General features: G+C 33.1%; 1 protein-coding gene across 2 annotated transcripts in view; it reads right to left on the bottom strand.

Annotated features, from left to right (window-relative positions):
* The window catches only part of CALCRL (calcitonin receptor like receptor), a 105,621-nt gene that overhangs the window by 21,298 nt on the left and 63,424 nt on the right, over positions 1-20,899 (bottom strand). For both annotated transcript variants that reach the window (XM_037849404.1, XM_037849403.1), the window contains 4 exons: positions 20,079-20,214; positions 16,486-16,596; positions 16,276-16,388; positions 14,729-14,820 (listed from right to left, as the gene is read on the bottom strand). In XM_037849404.1, the coding sequence (XP_037705332.1) occupies positions 14,729-14,820; positions 16,276-16,388; positions 16,486-16,596; positions 20,079-20,214 (452 nt within the window). The remainder of the gene's footprint in view (positions 1-14,728; positions 14,821-16,275; positions 16,389-16,485; positions 16,597-20,078; positions 20,215-20,899) is intronic.

A 20,899-nucleotide genomic window follows, 5' to 3' on the forward strand; every position in this document is an offset into this window, starting at 1 on the left:
ATTGAATCCACTCTAAATATTACTTGCTTACCTACACTAATGAATCATTTCAAGTGTCACCTCCCTCATGAAGCCTTTCTTCAAAGGTTTTCTAGAGACAATATTTTGAAATAATAGAATGGAATCCACTTGAAGCTGAACACTTAATATCAAAACCCAACAATGATTAAGAGGACACAAGGAGTCATTTCATTATAGAGACATAAAAGCTTATTTTGAATATTTTACAAAATTATCTACTTAACATCAACCTAGATAATCCACCCTAAAAAACTCAAACCAAAGACTTCTGCTTTGGAAACTCTAAGGAGATTTTCAGAGATTTTATTGCTGCATTTCTTTATCCTAAATGGATTATGTACACAGGGTACTATAATTAGGCTGGGAAGCCAAAGCTTACTATTTTTTAAAAATGCAGGGTTTAGGCTATATTATATCTGAAATTTCTTCCAGCAATAGCTCTGTGGTATATATATAATGTTAGCATTTCAAAGAACCTGGAGGTGAGTTTAATCAATATCATTATTTATGGATCATCAATGCATGCCATTAAGGTAGAGGACAGAGAAAGGCTTCACAGACAATTGGCTCTTGAATCAACCCTTCAGTGTGGGTAAGGTAGCCATACACTGATAAATGTGAGAAATCATGCTGGATTCCATCAAAATAGAAACAGCTGGGAAGTGCTGGTACTTCTATAGTAGAGAGCTGTTTATTTTGACTTAACTTTGCAGTACATGGGGTGTAGTGAGATGCAAGCTACAGAGTATAGATGAAATGAAGAAATGAAGAATCTTTGAAAGTATTTGAACAAAAGAGTGGCAGTTATTCCAGTTATGATTTAAGGAAATTCAACATGATGGTAAAAAGGCCCATTTTCAATAAAAGGCCACAGCAGCAACATGATTGCTTTGTGTTCATTGAGAGTGATGAGAATTGATGAATATGAGAAAAGGTCTAGTAAAAGAATATCCTTTTCAAATCACTTATATTATACATAGCTTATTTCTTATAATTTGTCACTCTTTTATGATGAAAGTTATGAACTATAAAAATTGTCCACATGGTCTTATTTTTAAATGTCTGTCTTAAGCTTACCCTGTGTTTATGGAGTGCCAAGTATTGTTTAGGGAGGAAATGCTTATCCATGCAAATGTGTATTTTTAGTAACAGAATTTGAGTACCTAAGTTACTGCCATGGGAAAAGAAACTGTTTTCTTTAACTGGGCTATTCTGCCCTTTCCTGCTGAGCATACTTACACTCAGACACATTGGTTAAGATACATATAAACAATAAAATTTCATAGTTTTGAAATTATGACTAAAACTCTGGGAAGGTCTGCTTAGCAAATCTGAAATATGTGTAAAGGGTAAATTGGAATGAAGGAAAACAAGTGTTAAATTAGCATTTCAGAAATAGCAATTCTTAATAGAAATAAGACCTGAAAGATATGAGTGAGGAATGTAATAGGAATAATATTTATAGTGTAATGGTTGTTATTTTTAATATTCATGTGATAAGTTTGGAAGGAAGTAAAAGAAAATTCTAACTCTAATTAGTTGGAAAAAAGATCTTAATAGTGTCCTGCTATTCTCTGTGATAGTCTATTTTTCCAAGTCCTCCCAGAATTCCCTCTTTTATCTTGACCCTGCTTCCACCTCAATCTGGCTTAAAAGTTAAGGATTTAAAAATGGGATGCTGGTATGTGTTTTCTTCTAAAGGTAGGATTAGTCTGAGAGCAGTTAAGAAAAATAAAAGGTTTCTTATCTTCTTACTCTGTGATAAAAGGTTATGCTGTATTTCCTTCTTTTAGACTCAAACAATATATTATGGCAAAGTTTTGAAAGAATGGAATCTATTGAAAGGTAATACTTAATTTCAAAACCAAACAAATGCTTAAGAGGACTAAAGCATTACATTATATTTCATTATAGAGACATAAAAGCTATTTTGAGTGTTTTCCAAAATTATCTAATTAACATGGTTATGATGGTTTGAAGCTGTATGCACCCAGAACAGATCATGTTCTTAAAGCTAATCCATTCCTGTGGGTGTAGACCTATTGTGAGTGGGAACTCTTGATTAAGTTATTTCAGTTGAGTCATTCTTCATGTGGGTCTTAATCCTCTTACTGGAGTCCTTTATAAGAAGCTGAGAGAGAAGGACTCCCAGAGAAGCTAATAGAGACAGAGCTAAAAAAGAGAAACACACAGAAGCTCAGAGAGAAAGCCACTGAAACTGAAGCCAAAGCTGGAAGAAATGAAATGGCAGGAGAGAGGGGAGTGACCAGCAGACAAACCATGTGCCTTTCCAAGTGACAGAGGAGTCCTGGAACACCAGCAGCCTTTCTTCAAGAAGAGGTATCATCCTATTGATGCCTTGATTTGGACATTTTTATGGCCTTGGAACTGTAAGCTTGTAAGTTAATAAATCCCCATTGTAAAAGCCAATCCATTTCTGGTATATTGTTTTAGCAAACTAAAACAATGGTCAACTGTGATAATCTATCCTACATAATTCAAACTAAAGATTTCTGCTTTAGAAACTCTGATATCTGGTTTAGCTGCCCAAACTGTTGTGTTAAACTGGACCATTGCCAAATGATTTCACTTTGTGTTGTATGAATATATTCTACTGTCTAAAATATTAGCCTGTTGCTTTAGTTTCTTCCATTTCTGCCTCAAGGCACTGTGGAACTTAAACAATCCAGACAGATGCTATCTGACATATGGTTTTTATTGATGTCTAGTGGTAGAAATAGCTTTAATTTTTCTAGTGCAGCATATTGTTTCCTTCTAAACGTATTCATTAACACATGTGAGTGGACTGGTATAAATAATCTCAGCTTGTAAACAAAAACCAAAAAACATGAAATTGGTAAACACATTGGTTTGTTTAAATGAAAGCCTAAAATATTTGGATATTTTTTCAAGTGTTAACCTGCAACCAATTTTACCTACTCTAAATTCTTAAATGTTCTTATTTTACTCAAAATATTAAAAGGAATGGTTTTATAAGATTAGAGAATATTTTACAAAAGAACTCTCTGTTTTCTTTAAATTTTATAATATCCCTTTCTATCCTAGCATAACCACAGATTAGAAAATGTGATTTGTGAGACTTGATTGTTTCCATTTCATATCGCTACATATGATTGTTTTTAGAGAAGTTGTAGGTTTATAGAGAAATTATACAGAAAACAGAGTTCCCATACACCTACAAAAATGATTTTTTTAGAACAAAATTTCAGTATCCAAGTGTGACAGAGTTATAGAGGCAGTTGCTACAAGTGTGTCAACAAAACCATTGCACTTCATGTGTAATATAGCCATATCCTGTCAGCTCTCTTTTGGAGCAATAAGAAGAGTAAGATAGCATTAAGTCAGTATCAGTTGTTCAGAATGGGTTTTGGAGCCTGACCTGAGTGTAAATCCAGGGCCTGCCAGGTACTGACAGTCTGACTTTAGACAAGCTATTTAAGATCCCTAAGCTTTAGTTTTCTCATCTGTAATACTGGAATAATAAAAGTACTTCATAACATTGTTTTGAAGTTTAAATGAGATAAAGCATGTAAAGTGCTTAGCATAAGACCTAACCCACGATGAGTATTCAATATGAGCTTGCTATTATTTTTTAACATAATTATCATATGACTGATTTTAATCAAGTTCTCAAATGATTTTCTGCCAAAAATAATAAAATAGCATGAAGTTTCACCTCCCTACCATAAAACTGCCTCTATATCGAAAGAAGTATAATGTTTTAAATAATTTAATGAAACAGTAAAGAAACTGTTACCCTTTGATTAAAAAACACAAGAATTTAGGATTAGAAAAAGAGACTTTCTTTAAGAGAAGGGTAATAGGTTAAGCAACCTAAATTTTGTTCCCATAGAATTTCATCCTTCTCATAATTGTTTCCCAATTACCACTTTCACTATCATGCTGACCCCGAACATTATGCTGCTCTATCTTCAAAGTTCTTTCACCAGCATGGACAAAAACTTGCCTTTGTTTTCCATTTAGTTTTGATGTAGGCTAGAAATTTCTGAACTACTTTTCTCAATACTAATCATGAGCAATACCACTCATGGAAGGAGGAAATACAAGCAATATAAGAAGAGCTCAGTATAGAAATTATTGCTTCCTTATTCTAGCTTAACTAACAAAATTTCCAAATGCTCAGAACTTTTCCCAAGCAAACACTAACCATGTATCTGAAGAGAAAGCTCGTAACATATCTGCACACTGCCAAAAAGAACAGGCAGAAAAAAACAAATATATAGAACAAATTAGCAGCATGGCTATCTTTTTCCACTAAATGTAACCTTGAGTTGATGGTATCACCTGGCGGTGTATGAGAATGGATATAACCTATATCACAGCTCTCTGTTGGAGGTGCTGGTGATCCTTATGACCAGATCAGAAAGACCTCAAGAATATTGTCAGCCAAGCTGCTTAATGAAAGTCCTTGTGGAAGAGAAATGCTTGGTCTTACTCTGTCATGCCCCCTCCTTCCCTGCTCCTACCTTACAGCACTGCTTATTTAATGTAACATATGAGTACAATGGTTCATAAGGAACAACCATGCTCATTTCGTTTGGTTAACTCTTTTTCTCCTGTTTAAATTGTCCTGGTTTCTGAATGGGCAGGAAACAAAGAGAAGAAAGTCAGATTTTCTGAATGACTGCAATTCTTACACTCAAAATCACCACCACCAACAACAAAAAATCTTTTAAAGATAAAATCCATAATAATAGCAGCCACCATTTACTGAGTACCTAGATTATGTTAGGCACAGAGATAAACACATTACATTCATTTTCTCATTCAACAACTCCTTGAAGTATCATCCTCCTTTAACAAAACTGAGGTAAGTTGCTCAAGGTCAAAATCTTAGTAAGTGTTCTATTGAATTTGAATGTTGAAGTTCTTAAGGGAGTAAAAACCTTAAGTCTTGTCTATTTTGATATTCATTTAGTCACTTGTATCTATATATTGATGCATAGTAATGCACTGGGCACAGTTTCTATATATTGGGGGAACTGCTGTGAATAAGACAAAGCAAGACCTTGATCTCATGTTACTCATGTCACAGTGGAGGACAAATAGACACATAAAATAATGTGATTTCAGATAATATTATATGTTTCCAGAAATTAAAGAAGGATTAGGAAGTAGAAAAAGACTGTGGTCCGGGTGAGGTGGATACTCAAGATAGAGATGAATCAAGAGAAGATATGGGAGAAAAGTATTCCAACAGAGAAATGGAAGCTCTGAGCTTGAAGTTTTTGAGGAGCAAGATGGACAGGCAATGTGAACAGAGGATAAGGCAAAAGTACATAATGTTTTTTTTTTTCTCATTCTTTAAATGAAGACAATTAAATTCAATGAGCATAGTTTGCTGAATATCTTGATTCTGAAGCCCACATTCTTTTGTTTTACATCTTAATATTCCATCAGCAAATACTTCCAGCATATTACCCAGTTATTCCTGGTTTGTTTTTCCTAAATACTAAAAAGATGCTACAGTTGGAATGTTTACTTTGATTTTCTCCTCGTATATAGGCATATCTGTGGGGACAAAAACTATGTCCGCAAGAGTGGAAAACTGGATTGCAAAATATATTATGTCTCTGAGGAAAAAAAAAGTTATATTTTTTCTATTCTCTATTTTAAATTACAAAATTTTAATCCATTAAAATAATACAGTTTTTTCACCAAAAAATGAATCATTGGCTTTGTTGAAAAGTTTTATTGTCATTCTGTTCCCATGAAAATTTAGGTATGCTTAAATTGCATTTATGTTTCAATTTACTCAAAGATAATAGGTAAAATACACCAATTAAAAAGTTGAATATCTATCAAAAAATATCAGTAGAAATGGAACAATGTGCTCTTTAACATACAGTTATAGCTTTAAATAATGTGTCTATTGTTTAGTTATTTACTTTTTATTTCCATACCTGGGACTCTCCTCCTTTGTAATCCAGTACAGAATTACATGATAGAAAAAATGATTTTTCTTAGAGGAAATCCTTTACTTCTTGTACTCATCTGTCTTTATTCATATTTGATACTCTAATATGGAAATGCAATGCTTTTGTTGTACAACTATATGGACATATTGTAAAAGCTTCCCAACTAAGACACGTGATTAAATAGGCAAGTTTTCAGCTCTTAGCAAGTTCAGTGTGAGGGGATGGCTTTTTCAGGACCTTGGTTAAAATTCATTAATTTGGAAAAAGACTAAGTGAGCATGATATAATAAAACATTATAAGAAAAAATATAGTTAAGGAGACAAAATTTAATTTTAAGATGAAGAACTGTGATGCATACAATAGACTAGGATGTATCTCCTGATCATAGTACATGACAAGCTTACAATGAATGAAATGTTCAAGAGTTAAGAAAGCAAGGATGATTCTGGGTAGGGACTAAGCAGTATGTTATTCAGAGGCCATTAGAAGACTATTTCTGAATTCAGCCCTTGTCAAACCACTGACAGCACAGATTTTCCAGGTTTTAAGCAAGCTCCTTAAAGTGAAAGTTCTGATTTCCCAGTCAGGTACATCAGGGAGTGATTTGTAGAACAATATTCTTCATTCTATATGTTTCATTCTAGGATTCCTTTAACTTGTTTGCAATTGTACTATACTTAAAATTGATTTAAAGATTGAATCATGTATAATTTTCAGGAGAAAATGATCACTTATAAAAGAATAGTATATTTGTTTTTGATCCAAGAGAAATATGAGAAAACAGGAAAGGAGATAAAAATTCACAATAGTGATTAAATATATTCAGGTATGATCTAAGCATAAAGGCTAGAATTTGGATCATTAATCCTGAAAAGCAGAAATAAAAGCATTAAAGAGTTACTTTAATAAGTTAGATTGAGAAAGCTTTGGTCTATCAACTGGATCAAATTTTGTTTTTTTTTTTTTCCTTTCCTGAATTTTATTTGACTCCTTATGGCAACTACCTAGGAACAATATCATTTGATATCATTTGTCTATATAGTTGAAAATACACAAGTTGGCTTTAAAATTGATTGGGATCAGGGTTAGCAAAGTAAAGATGTCCTATAAAGAATGTGAACCATTCTTTTCCCCATACAAGGCAGATGTTATATGCTCTCTTCTATGTGCAAGAAGATGGGGCCTTTTGTGTATGTTGAAAACAAGACCAGAGTTTTGCTATGCTCTCAGATTTTTAACAGTAATTAAGATATAATTTATAACTAATTCCAGTAAAGTTTATTTATTTTTTTTATCTAAACAGTTCTGCTTTGTTTTTCCAAAGATCATTATGAGTAAGAGTCATTGCCTCTGAGGGCTTGGCAAACCCCAACGTTATGTGTCTGTCTGTCCCCCTCCCTTTCTGCTCCCTTTCTTTTTATCTTCTGCTCTGACTCTTTCCTTTAATTGGCTCTAATATAAAACTGAAGTATATCTGGTGAATAGTGTTTCATGCTCTCTGTTTCTAATTTAAAGCATTGATGAGTAGTAGACTTTTCTCTCTCTAAATAAAAAATAACAAACAGTCCCCTAAGTCAACTTTTTGTAAGTTTCTTGGTTTTCATTAGGGTGGATCAGTGATCCTCAATTCCCACCCCCCAAAAAAAGTTTCCTTCTACTAAAGACTAAGCAACAATGACTGACGTATGAGGAACTGACTTGAGAAGCAGCAAGAATATGTTGATAGATTTTTTTTTATACACAATGATTTTATGTGAAACATTAATTTCTCTAGGAACTGTCTCCAAGTTAGTTAAAAGAAAGCTAATAATCCCCAGTGTCTAATATTGTGCTTGTCACATTAAAGACGCTCAAAAAATTTGTTAGAGGAATTAATATAATTGCCCATAGTCTGCTCTTTTAAAAATCATGGAATCTGAATTGGAAACAGTTCCCTAAGAGTGATTTAAATAAAGCATACTAAAATGCCTAAAATGCTCTAAAACGGAAGCACTTAAAAAAAAAAAAAAGAAAAAAAGAAAGCTAGTAATTTTGAATGCTTCTGACTACATAAATATTCTTTATTGACAGTTCTATTTCAGTATTTTCTGACATGGCTCTGGTCATCCTTTGATAGACAGCAGTCTCCCACCTTGCCACCTTACATTACACAGGCTACTGATTAGAATTGTGAGGAATCAGCAGTGACAAGTAGCCTAATGCCTTTGCTTTGTTGATGGAGCACATAAAGCCCAAATAAACTCAAGGGACTTGTCCAAGGTCACAGACATGACATGGGAAAGTTAGTCCTAAAAGTAAGCTCCCAAACCAGTTCATGTGTTCATTCCTCAAAAATTTATTGAGTGCCTAGTATATGCAAGGTCCCATACTAAGCCCCAGGATAGGTAAAGAAGCAAAGCAAAGATATTTCTTGCTTTCATGGAGCGCGCATTGTGATGTTCTTTCCATTATTCCTAGTGATTTTTCCTGTTTTAATAGATAGTGGTATATTTCCTGTTTAGTAGATATATTAGAAAGGTCTTAAAGTCAAAGACTATACAGGATTTAAGTACTGAGTAAGCTATTTGGTGTATTGGAGGCATAAAAAGTTTTCCTGTTTTTGATTGATTCACTTAACCTTAAGTTTTCCTGATATATTACTAACTTGGTTTATAAAATTGTTTATTTTTCTACGTCAACATTATAAAAGTTTCTTTATAATTGTGGTGTATCTAGGACTAGAAATTATGTTCTTTAATTTGTTTTTACAGAGTCTACTGGCATAATATGCCTACTAGGGCTGGATATTTGTATTAAGAGGTTTTAATAGACTAATTCAAAAGAACAATAACACCAATAATAGATAATGTTTTCTGAACCAGATACTTTGCTTAGCACTGTATATGGATATTCTCAGCCCATACAAATATCTAAGCTATGTTGCAGATACTAATATTATCTGTATTGTAAAGATGTGTAATTGAGGGTTGGAGAAATGAAAGAACATGCTCCATGTTACACAGGTGGTAAGTGACAAAGGTGGATTCTGAGATCAGATTTGCCTTCTTAGAGCAAACATTGTTAACCATTTTCCTCTAATGATGCTGTCCAGACATATAAAAAGCATCCAGAATATTATACCTGCATTTTACTTGAAGAGGGTTTCATGTTTTATTTAAGGTCTAAGAATGTATAATAAGAAAGAAACATTTGCAACTTTTCTTTTTTTTTGTTCAGATTCTCCAATTTTAGAGACAAAGCCAAATGAAGTAAGTCAAGTAGAAAGACCACAGATCAGGAGGAATCCTGGAAAAGTAAGTTAATTACTAAGCACATAAATAACATGTGGACTAGATGATCTCTTCATTTCTTATGGCTTACAATTTCTGCTTTTGGAAATTCTACTCATTTTTAGGTGATAGATTCAATGAAAGTATTACCTCCAGGAATCATTTTCTGGTTCAATGAGTCAGATGAGTTTTCCTTCCTCTGGGTTCCTATAGCTCTTTTTTTGCTCCACAAAACCACTTGTATTTTATTTGTATTGCTAGGGAGGTAATGGTGGATGACCACATATGATAGTCCATGTGCTTACCTGACTGATAAATTATAATGATAAAAATAGTAACTCTAACTATGTATCAAGAGATTCCTACATGCTAGGTACTGTGCTTGCCTCCTCTGCCCAGGTATTTTAAACAACTTTATGACCCATTATAAAGAAACTGAGGCTTATTGAAAGAGAATTTGAAACCATCCCATGTTTTCAACCAATGTATTGTACTATCCATTACAATTACGTCAGAAATAGAGTACATACCTTACACTAAGTCATCATGATAAATTTTAATTTTTTTAGCTCACTATATAGAATGAACAATTAAGTTTACTTACAATATAGACAACATAATTAATGGAAAACTTTAATTTCCCTTTTATATAGAGGCCCAAAACCAAATTCTATATGCTAGAAAAAACTCATTTATTTTAACAAAGTTTTGCCTATGGACTTAGACTAATGTGTGTTTTTCATAATGCAAGCTACAAATCTTTTTAAAAGCATGAAAACTTCAGCTAATAACAGATACACTGATGCATACAGTGCTCTTGATATTAAAAGAATTCTCTTTCTCTGAAAAACAAGCATATTCACATTTGAAAATGACAATATTTGGGAAAAAATGGAATTTCTGGCTTCTTTTTTGAAATGAGAAATGTATCTACAGAATGTATCTCAAAGGTAATGTACTCAGAGTGATTGTGCAAAAATCTTAATTTTTAAAAAAGTGCTTTACCATAGAGAAGATTAATTCTGAAATTTTAAATTTTAAGCCTTCAATTAAAAATTAAAATTACCTGTGAATGTTAGCTGAATAGTATTTGTTGTTTTAGGTAAATCCATGTGAATTCATATATAAAAACATTGACCCAGATTTCCTTTCAATTTTTAATTAATAATAATATAGTTACCTATATAAATTATTTTCAGCTTACAACATGCTTTCACAAATAACTAACTTCCCAGATATTGAGATTATGTGTTTTGATAAAATATTAACTCTTTCATTATAATCTTTTCTAAATTACTGCTTCATTCATATAACTTTGGGTCTGGAAGAATCATTAGCTATCAGCAGAGCCAGTATAAACCCAGGCCAGGAATCCTACTCTTCAGCCTTCCTGACAGGATGACTTCCAGTCTGCCTGTAAACCTTCAGTGACAGGAAGTTCAATTGGTCAATTGGTGGGTCATTCATTTTTATTTAGCTGTTAGAGCATTTAAAAAAAAAATTGAGCCTAATATTTTCCTCTCTAGGTCATTGTACAAACTCTATTACCAATCACAATCATTTGGATTTGCAAAGTCATCTATTTTGCTCCCTATATTTTCTCTTTTTTCTGGTTTAACATTCTTGGTACCTTGATTACCTGATCAGTTGACATTATTTTCTTCAGTTTCTTTACCATCCTGATAAAATAATTCTTATACTGTTTTCCTCTTCCAAAGTCAGCCCATGGTGAGAAGAGTGAGGGAGAGGTTTGATGAGCAATTTGGAATTAGGTACAGCACCTTTAAAGGCCTAATGTGGCTTGCAGTGTTGTTCTCCTTTGGCAGCCACACTGTTGCCTCATTAGTTCACAGTGAACTTTTGTTCCATTAAGTCTTTGGCTCTTTCACGTGAAGCTTTGCTAACTTTCCCTTTGACTTTATGGAATTGATGTGGGATTTTTCTTAGTTGCTTAATTCAAACTTGTTTGGGACCATAGTACTTGGAATTCTAGGAGACCATTGCTGTCTTTCTGACTACTGGTTTTGGCACACAATATCATTGCTATACTTTTTACCTTCATGTCCTTCCGAAATTTTATGTGCTTGAATATTTTGGCATACATGTGAAATAAAAAGAGATCTTTTAATCTAAAGAGTATTAGCTATGTTTGTTTTAAATTTGCAGAGATGGTGGTCCCTCAAATGGTAATTAAATTTTACCCCATGTCCACTGCAATTAGTAGCAGTTTCAGAGACACTAAAATAAGGAATTCAGGAAAATTTCATGGAGGAAATGGTGCTAAAGATTATCTCTGAAAGATGAGTACATTTAACTAGGCCAGGAAGAGAGAGAAGAGGTAGAGGGAACAGCATTCAATTATAGGACATGCTGATGATTTTGATTTTACATGAATTACAATGGGAAGTCTAATTTTTAAAGCAAAGGATGACAAAAACAGATCTATATTTGACCTAAATCTTTGAAAATATTCTGGCTGCTAAGTGGAGAACTGAACGAAGAGAGGGTGAAAGTCGATTTACTGAGGCAGAAGTCCAGATAGGACAAGGTGTGGTAGTAGAGATGAAGAAAAGTGAACAGATTAGTGGGATATTAGGAGATAAAGTCCACAGGATATGGTGATAGAAAGATACGGAGGAAAAGAGAGAGCAATTTATCATAGATTACTCCTAAATTTCTGGCTAAAGCAAGTGGATTCACTTGATCGGCCATTCTGGAAGAATGCTAGCTTTGGGTTGAGAGAGGGTACATGTTATGAATTTGATTTTGAACATGCTGACTTTGAAATACTTTTGAGATAATGTATTCCAAGAGCCATAAAAATGTCTATACCCTCTGACCAAGTAATCCCAAGGTTCTGGGAATATAGCCTAAAAAAATACTGCAAAATATGGGAAAAGTTATGGCTAAAAATGTTCACTGCAGTGTTTTTTATTAATAGAATTAATTAGAAGAAATGTTAATGTTAAAAAATAGAAGAATGATTTAATGAACTTTAGTAAATCTAAGTGGAATATTATTTAGCTATTTAAAATAGTTGTTTTAATCACTCTAATGACAGAAAATGTTAATTATATAATGCTAAGTTAGAAAAAGGGTAAAATAATTGGCAAACTAAAATCAAAACTGTGTAAAAACAAATGGATATGAAATAAAAGTGGAAAAATACAAGAAACTGCTTGCTAGGTAATTTGTATATAGGTATATTTATCTCATATATTTATTTAGAAATTAGTAACATGCCTATAAATTTTCAATTTAAAATATATTTCAAATTTAAGTAAAATATTTAGGATTTCTTATTTCCAAAGATCATATCTTTTTTCTTGTTGTTAATTAAGGGTGACTAAAGATAGATATATTTAAAACTTACAACTTTTTTCTCTGAGAAGATTTGGTAAGGCAGTCTTCAAAAAACCCCTATGATTTATTCTTTATGCCTTTATGGTAGGGGCCAAACTACTTCATACTCAGTAATAGTTGAAAAAAGTCTTACCTTATATTAGTTACATTTAAGTTAATTCTCTCTGTGTGTTTGTGGTATGCCTATGTATGTGCTCTATAATAGATATGTAATTTTCATGAACTAAAAATCTGAGTTCTAGAATACTGCCTAGAATTTGAAGGCACCTTAGTTGCATCATATTTATGCATCAGTTATGAGTCAAAAGAGTCATATTTTCAAATTTAGACACATATTTTTAAACCGTAAAGATTTTGTTTTCAGGAATAAAGAAAACATGAAGTGTATCTTTCTTAAATTGATTGGTCATTTTATTACACTATGTGGGAATTTAAAATTTCAACTTCACTTTATGTCTTTAAATTCACTAATTTAAATTTTCATCCAGTTTTACCAGTTTATTAGCATCAGCAATACTATTTTTCACTTTGTCAATTATCTTAAAGAATATATTACTGTTGACCTGAAAGTATTATTTAAAAATTTTCACTTTAGAAAATAGTTTATTTTCCATGCTTTAGAACAAATACTTTTAATCTGTTAGACAAGCATAATGAAGTATTTCCAACTTTAAATCCACTATTCATTTTTTAAAATCTTGTATAAACTCAAAGTAGCAAAGATAATGGAAAAAGCAATTGATATGTTACAACTAATTATAAAAACAGTGACTGAGACCTGAAGTTTGTCTGTTTTGAACAAGAACTTTTTGGTAACTTGTAAAGTATAGCAAATTTCATTCATTGAGAAATGTTTTCTGTATTTTAGGATAAAAATTATTTCCAACTTATTTTGATTAATTTTGACACAATTTATTTAAAAATATGTCCCATTTAAAAATGTATGCATGTGTTTACATTTATTCAGAGCAGGATTTTTAAAGTCACTTTCTAAAGGTCCCTAGACAATGTCATAAACCAAAGTTCCATTATAAAGTGCCCATGCAGATTCCCCAAAATAGCTAATGCTGAGGATTCTTAAGGTGCAAGTTTGCCAAAAATGCAATTCTGATTCATTCTCCAGTTCCCATGATTTTGAACACAACCAGTTGGTAGTTGGTTTGTTATTTGATGTACTCTGGATATTTGAAGTACTCTGGGATATAAGCTGATGCTCTAGATATATATGTGCCTAAAATCCAAGTGTCTGATAATTTCTGGATTTGGATTATTCTGATGGCTACTGCTGTAATAGTTCTGTAGCTGCTAACACTCCAGGATGACTGACGATGATGATGATGATGATGATGATGGTGATGCTGCTGCTGCTGCTGCTGGTGATGATGATGCAATGAAATGTAGCTATTTACTGTTGTCACACAGCATTCTATAAATAATTGCTCGTGGTGATCAAAATGATTAAAACCGTGTTACAGCAGTAGGGAAAATAATGCATACATGTTTTGAAATTTACTTTCTCATAAACATAAAAAAAATCACATATTGATTGGTAGAATCAAGACATTAGAGTTGGCCCCCAAAGAGAAAAGTAAAAGGAGTAAATTTCAAGTAAAATTAGAAAATATAATTTAACCTTAAGAAAGCTGCTCAAACCAGAAAAAAGCTCACCGGATTATATTTTCAATAGCATATTTTGAATGCCCTTGCTATCATTCTCACAAAATTCTGGTTCCTATAATGTACCACACACACACACTGAGAGCAAAATTGACCCAAAAGTTGAAACTTCATTTAGGCAGACCTATCATAATTGACAGTTCCCAAAGCAAAATACATATAGGTTTAGATATTGGTGTTGCCTCCCCTCTTATTATATGACCTCATTCTTATACATCTACTAATCTTATAAAACAAGCTTAAGATATTTCATCAACCTCCTCTCTACATACTTTGTAAAGCCAAGGTAAGGTCAACTTATTTTAAACATTCATTTTATTTTAAACATTTAAAATTGTCTATATCTTGTGTATTTTATCAGTGTATGGCATAAACATGCACATGACACTGCTTTTACCACCACTGACAAAATTTTAAAATATTTAAAATGTACTTACTTGAAATAAAAGAATATGCCAAGCGAAATAAGCAGTGATGCAATAGATAATCCATGCCCAATTATAGTCAGGTAAAATAAATTCAGTGCAGTCTATAATTTGTATGAATAAAAAACAAAATTAAGGCACATATTATTACCATAAGTATCTGTAATCCTACATTTGTTGAAGCTCGAATTCAATTGACTTTATTAGATTTTTTAAAATCTGATAAATGATATGATAGCTTTACAGTGGTTGGTTTGCAAACCAATAAATACTTGAATAATCTGTAATGAAGACTACACAAATTGATCATTTGTCTTATCAAATTTGTAAATTAAATGCCCTTTATATTTAAGAAATTATGAATAATGTATCAAACATATGAAGTAATCCTTTCATTAATCTAGGTTGTATAATATATGGAAGAAGCATTTTATGTTTAGGAAGACTGGCAATTTTTACTCAATCACTTTGTACACTGGAAATCAACATGCTAATTTGATGATTGTTTTTGTTCAGAACTAAATGCCAGATAAGGCTTCCTTTCCTTTTTTTCTTTGACAAATTTGCAACTCAAAGACACATCTCAAATATGGTTTCTTAAATGATCCTATGGTCTGTGTAAATGTGTTCTATCTAACTGGCTCCTGCTTTTGACTTTTTGTTTTATTTTTGTCTGTATTCTATTTATTTGTAGCTTACCATTTTATTGTGTATTATTATAATTCTCTTCAAACCCTTCCCTGAAGGAAGCAAGGGATATATTAATAGTAATTATAATGATAGCTGACATTTATCAATTGGTTACCATGTACCAGTTAGTCCTTTACTTATTTTCCTTGTATTAAGTCACTAATGAGAACAGTGAGAGTGGAACTACTGTTATCCCCCATTTTATACAAGAGGGGACTGAGACAGAAAGAGGTTAAATAGCTTGCTCAAGGTCACGAACTGAAAAAGGAGTATAACGAAGTCTGTTATCAGGGCTGAGAGTTTTAATCACTGTGACAAACTGTGTCTAATACACACATGCAAATCTACACAGGCATATTCTATCAAACATTGATTGTCATTGCAAACTCTGCTTCACTTTGACCTTAGGTATGGTGTTAAAAGTGGGAACGTGGTTGAGAGTTTCCTTCTAACTGCCAGTCAGAAACAGATCCTTTCGCTGAGGATCCTTTGACTGTTTAACCCCTGCTGGGCTTAACATGTTTACTTGAGCACAATTCCTGAAGGCAATTTTAGAAATGTAACCAGAAACAAAAGTTTCCCCTTTCTTGCACTTTAGAGTATGTTTTCTTTGTAAAATTTGATACCCTAATACTAAGACATAGACTTGTAAATATACTATCATTTCACAGGATTGCTTTCTCACTGTAATGACAGAATCAACACTAATTCTTTCTGCAAATATGTCTTCATTATTCCTCTTAAATTATATTATGAAATGACTACAGTGGAATGGAACACTGGCTAAATTTTCTCCAATATGGTACTGGGCAAATAACTTTTATAAAAAGGTAGTGCAAATTGAACTTGAGTTACTAATTATTACATACCTTCACTTTCTCATGTGTGTTAATGTTACACTGAGTATAATTTGTCCATGTTCTGTTGCTTGCTGGATGTCTAAACCAGTGTCCATCTTGGTCACAGATCTTTGTAACTTTTTCTTTATTTCAAAATTAAAGAAGAAAACAATAATCTAATTACTCTAGAGTTCATTAAATAGATGTCAAGTAGATTTGTATGTGAATTTCTGCTTTTACCTGAAGGATCAAAGTCCTGAAAATAATCTGGGCAGAGCTGCATCGATTCAGTTCCTGCCAAAACATCATTCCAACACAGCCATCCATCCCAGGTTCTGTTGCAGTAAACACCTGAAGGAGAAAGGAAAAATTTGAATAATTAAGCAACTCCCTCTAGTTACACTTGAAAATGTAAAAGCTTATGGTGATTTCATACATTAATAAAGACTGTCTACTGAAAATGAGGACATCATATAGAGTCTGTAACAATTACTTGGATTTTTCACCAAGGAATTATTAAAATAATTAATTTCTAAAATAAATTTAGAAATAATGGATAAATAATACAACAGCTAAAAAAGAACTACATGCAAATATTGCAGTTTTTAATGACACAAATATGTTGCTGGTAAACATAAACACTTAAGATGTTATTCATAAGACAAGTATTTGATGAGGATATGTTACCCATTAAATATATATTTATATGAGAGGAAGAGATCCCACCCCAATCAAGATGGTGGTGTGAAAAGATTCAGGGTCACTCTCCTTACAAATGCTTGAAACAACTGGCAAAAATGGCAGAAACATCTTTATCAAAGCTCCAGAAAGCAGTTAAAGGATTGCAATTATGGAGTGAATGCTGAATTGAGAAAAGACAACTTAAAAGCGGTAGGATCTCAGGCACCCTGGTTGACCCCATCTCTATCCCTTCACTGGCTGAGTGTGGGTGGGGCCCAGATTCCCAGTGTGAGCCCCTGGTTCTTGTTCTGGGGGAAGATGAACAACACCTGTGCATATACTAAGGCCATGTACATCTGGTCCAGTCTGTGGTGGCAGCCTGAGGGACTGAATCAGGACACTCATCACAGACTTTCCACCCCAGAACTTGGGTTGTGTATAGAAGGCAACTCACAGAGCTCTCCAACAGAATGAGGTAGGAGAGCAGTCAGGTTGTGGCTGCCTGGGGCAAGGGATTGCTGACTATAGGACATATAATACATTGCCCAGGACTGTCCTGAAATTGTTTTCTAGAGAAGAGAGATCATTCATTTCTATGTAAAAGGGGGAACTCCTAGGAACACACCTGGATGCCCAAGACAAGATACATGTGCATAAAGGATCAGGGAGACCCCAGCGCATGGGTTTTGAGCTATCTCTAAGTGCACTGTATGAATAATTCTGAAGGAAGGCACTTCCACAGGTCAATCTGAAAATATAGGGAAAGGTGTTTTCTATTTCCATTCTTTTTTTTTTTTTTTTTTTTTTTAATTTGCGCCTTGGTAGACCTAGGACATACCAGACAATGACTTAAAAAAATTGTCCTAAGTATGCTCATAAAGCTAAAGGAAAACATGGACAAAGATCTAAAGGAAATCAGGAAAAGATAGATGAAACCAAAGAGAATATTAATAGAGAGGTGGAAATTATAAAAAAAGAACCAAACAGAGCTAAAGACCACAGTAGCAGAAATTTAAAACTCTCTAGAAGGTTCAACAACAGATTGGAGCTGGCAGAAGAAAGAATCAGTGAACTTGAAGGTAAGACAATTGACAGTCCAGTCTGAGAAACAGAAAGAAGAAAGAATGAAGGAAATTGAACATGGTACTTGGGGAACCTGTGGGATACCATCAAGCATACCAATATATGCATTGTGTGGGTCCCAGAAGGAGAAATAAAAGAGAAACAAAGAAAACGTATTCAAAGAAATAATAGCTGAAGACTTCCCAAATTTAACAAAAGACCTGAATGTACACATCTTAAGATGCTCAGTGAACTCCAAACAGGTAAACCTCAATAGACCCACACCACAACATATTATAATCAAACCAGTGAATGCCAAATATAAGAAGAGAAGTCTGAAAGCTGCAAGAGAGAAGCAATGTGTCATGTACAAGGTAGCCTCAAGAAGAACTGCTGATTTCTCATTAGAAACCATGGAGGCAAGAAGGCAGTGGGATTTTTTGCTCACAGCAAAAAATTGCCAACCAAGAATTCTGTATCCAACAAAACTGTCTTTTAAAATGAGGGAGGTAAACAAAAGGTAAACAAAAGCTGAAGGAGGTGTTCACCACTGGACCAGCCCTACAAGAGATGCTGAAGAGAGTTCTGCAGGTTGAAAGAAAAAGACAGTCGACAATGGATCAAAGCAGCATGAAGAAATAAAGATCTCTGGTGAGGGTAAATATAAATGCCAGTACTATTGTATTTTTTGTTTGCAATTCCAACATTTTTGTTTCTTACAGGATCTAAAAGGCAAATGCATAAAATTTAATGATAAATCAATAGTTTTGGACTCATAATGAATAAGCATTTAATTTGTGACAAGAACTACACATGGAGGTAGCATGATGGCAGGATATAGGAACATAGTTTGTGTATACTATTAATGTTAAATTGGTATCAAAGTAAGCAAGATGGTTATAGATTTAGGATGTTAAATTTAAGCTCTATGGTAACTACAAAGAAACTATCTAAGAATATGTAAGCTCATGGAGACAGAAAGTTAGGGGCAGGGGACAGAGGGAATGGGGATTAACTGCATAATGGAAGTAGGGTTTCTGTTTGGGGAGTTAGGAAAATTTTAGTAATAGAACGTGGTAAGGGTGCCACAACATAGTGAACGTGATTAATCCCACTGAATAGTATGCTTGAAAGTGGTTGGGATGGTAAACTTTAAGTTGTATATATATGTTCCAACAATTAAAAAAAAAAAAAAGAACAGCTAAAAGAATAATGATAATTAAGTGCAATACATGATCCTGGATGGGACCTAATAAGCGAGGAGGAAAGGTTCAAAAGGACATTATTGGGACATATAAAAAAATTGGAATATAGACTGTAAGCTTTATATCAATGTTAAATTTCTTTTAAGGTGGTTACCTAAGTGAACATCCTTGTTCATAGGGAATGTATGTGGCAGTATTAAGAGAGAATAATGTATACATTCTACACTCAAGTGTTCAGAAAATAGATTGATAAAATGAAAAAAGTATGTAATGATTGTTGATCAGAAGTATTTGATGGTAAATTAATAATTTGATACTCATTTTGCTAAATTAATTTTGCAACTTAAAAACATACTTCTTAATATGTGAAATCTATCCAAAAATTAAGCTTATAAAATGCCAACCAAAAAAAGCTTTATTGTGAAAGGACATTTGTAGAAATGTACAAAGATTTTCTCTCAAATTGTAGAACTTACTGTTCTTCATTATTTCTACAAAAATGGACTAGAGTTTATAACACTCAAATCAGAATCTCTATGCATTAAATATATCAGTGACAATTCAATGAGTGTTTGACTAAGCTTCCTGGCTCCTGGGATTTATCACATATTGAATTCATGACTATATAACCACTGTCTGAGAAATCTTCAGACAATAAAAGGATTGCTGTTGCACATATTTGATTTTTTATTAGAAATTTTTTACTGTGCAAGATAATGTATCATAAAATGTTCTTTATAATAAATTATAAAAACTACACATATCAAAAGGGTATCAACCAGACCTTATTTAATCATGGACCTTAGGAAGACATAATGATGTAATGGGATATTTTTCCTTTAAATGTATATCAAATGCATTTAAAAATTGAGTAGGTAATTTTACCTTCTGTTTGTTGAATGGGGTCTTGCATAATTTTCTGATAACATTCATATTGAGCCGTCATGATTTTATTTTTAGTAACACCCAACTGAATTGAATCCTCGTGGCTCTCTTCTTCTGATTCTGCTATAACAAGAATCTAAGAGATTATTTAAAAAAATATACTTTAGAATAGTGAAAATATTTTTGTCAGAGGCATCTGTCAGCAGAAAACAGCAAGTGCAGTGGTGTACTGTAGTGGTAAAAGGACTGGGACGGGGGATCCCTGATTTGTAGCATTTGCCCATTTCCATGGTATAAATATTCCCACCATGTCCCATTTCAAGCTACCAGCAAGATATCACCAGTGGCAGAGTTGGGAAGGACAATTGGGTCTTGAGAGCCTGCCAGAGCTGGAGCCAGCCCAACTCCTAAGCAAGTGTTCTGGGATACCCACAGAGCTGTATTCAAAATCCACCTCTATTTCTTTCCCTGCTCAGTGAATGCAGGCAAGAAATTCACTCTCCTTAAGCTTCTACTTTCTTATTGAAATAATAGGATAAAATAGTATCAAGATAACAAAGGGAAAATATCTGGCACATTGAAAATGCTTGAAAGAAGTATTGTTATTTTTATCCTTATATTTTGATAACCAAAATAATGGCAAATTCATTTATGTTGTTAAATAGAATTTTTATTGCATGCTTATTGATGAGGGTTTTAGACAAGTTATATATTTATATTCTTCCAGTTTTAGTAGCACTATTTTAAGTATCACTTCTACTTTAATTTCCGTAAGATTTTTTCCCTGTTTTTTAATGAGGCCTGTACAAACCCGTTTTCAA

Source organism: Choloepus didactylus, chromosome 9 (assembly GCF_015220235.1).
Source record: "Choloepus didactylus isolate mChoDid1 chromosome 9, mChoDid1.pri, whole genome shotgun sequence".
Lineage (NCBI taxonomy): Eukaryota > Metazoa > Chordata > Mammalia > Pilosa > Megalonychidae > Choloepus > Choloepus didactylus.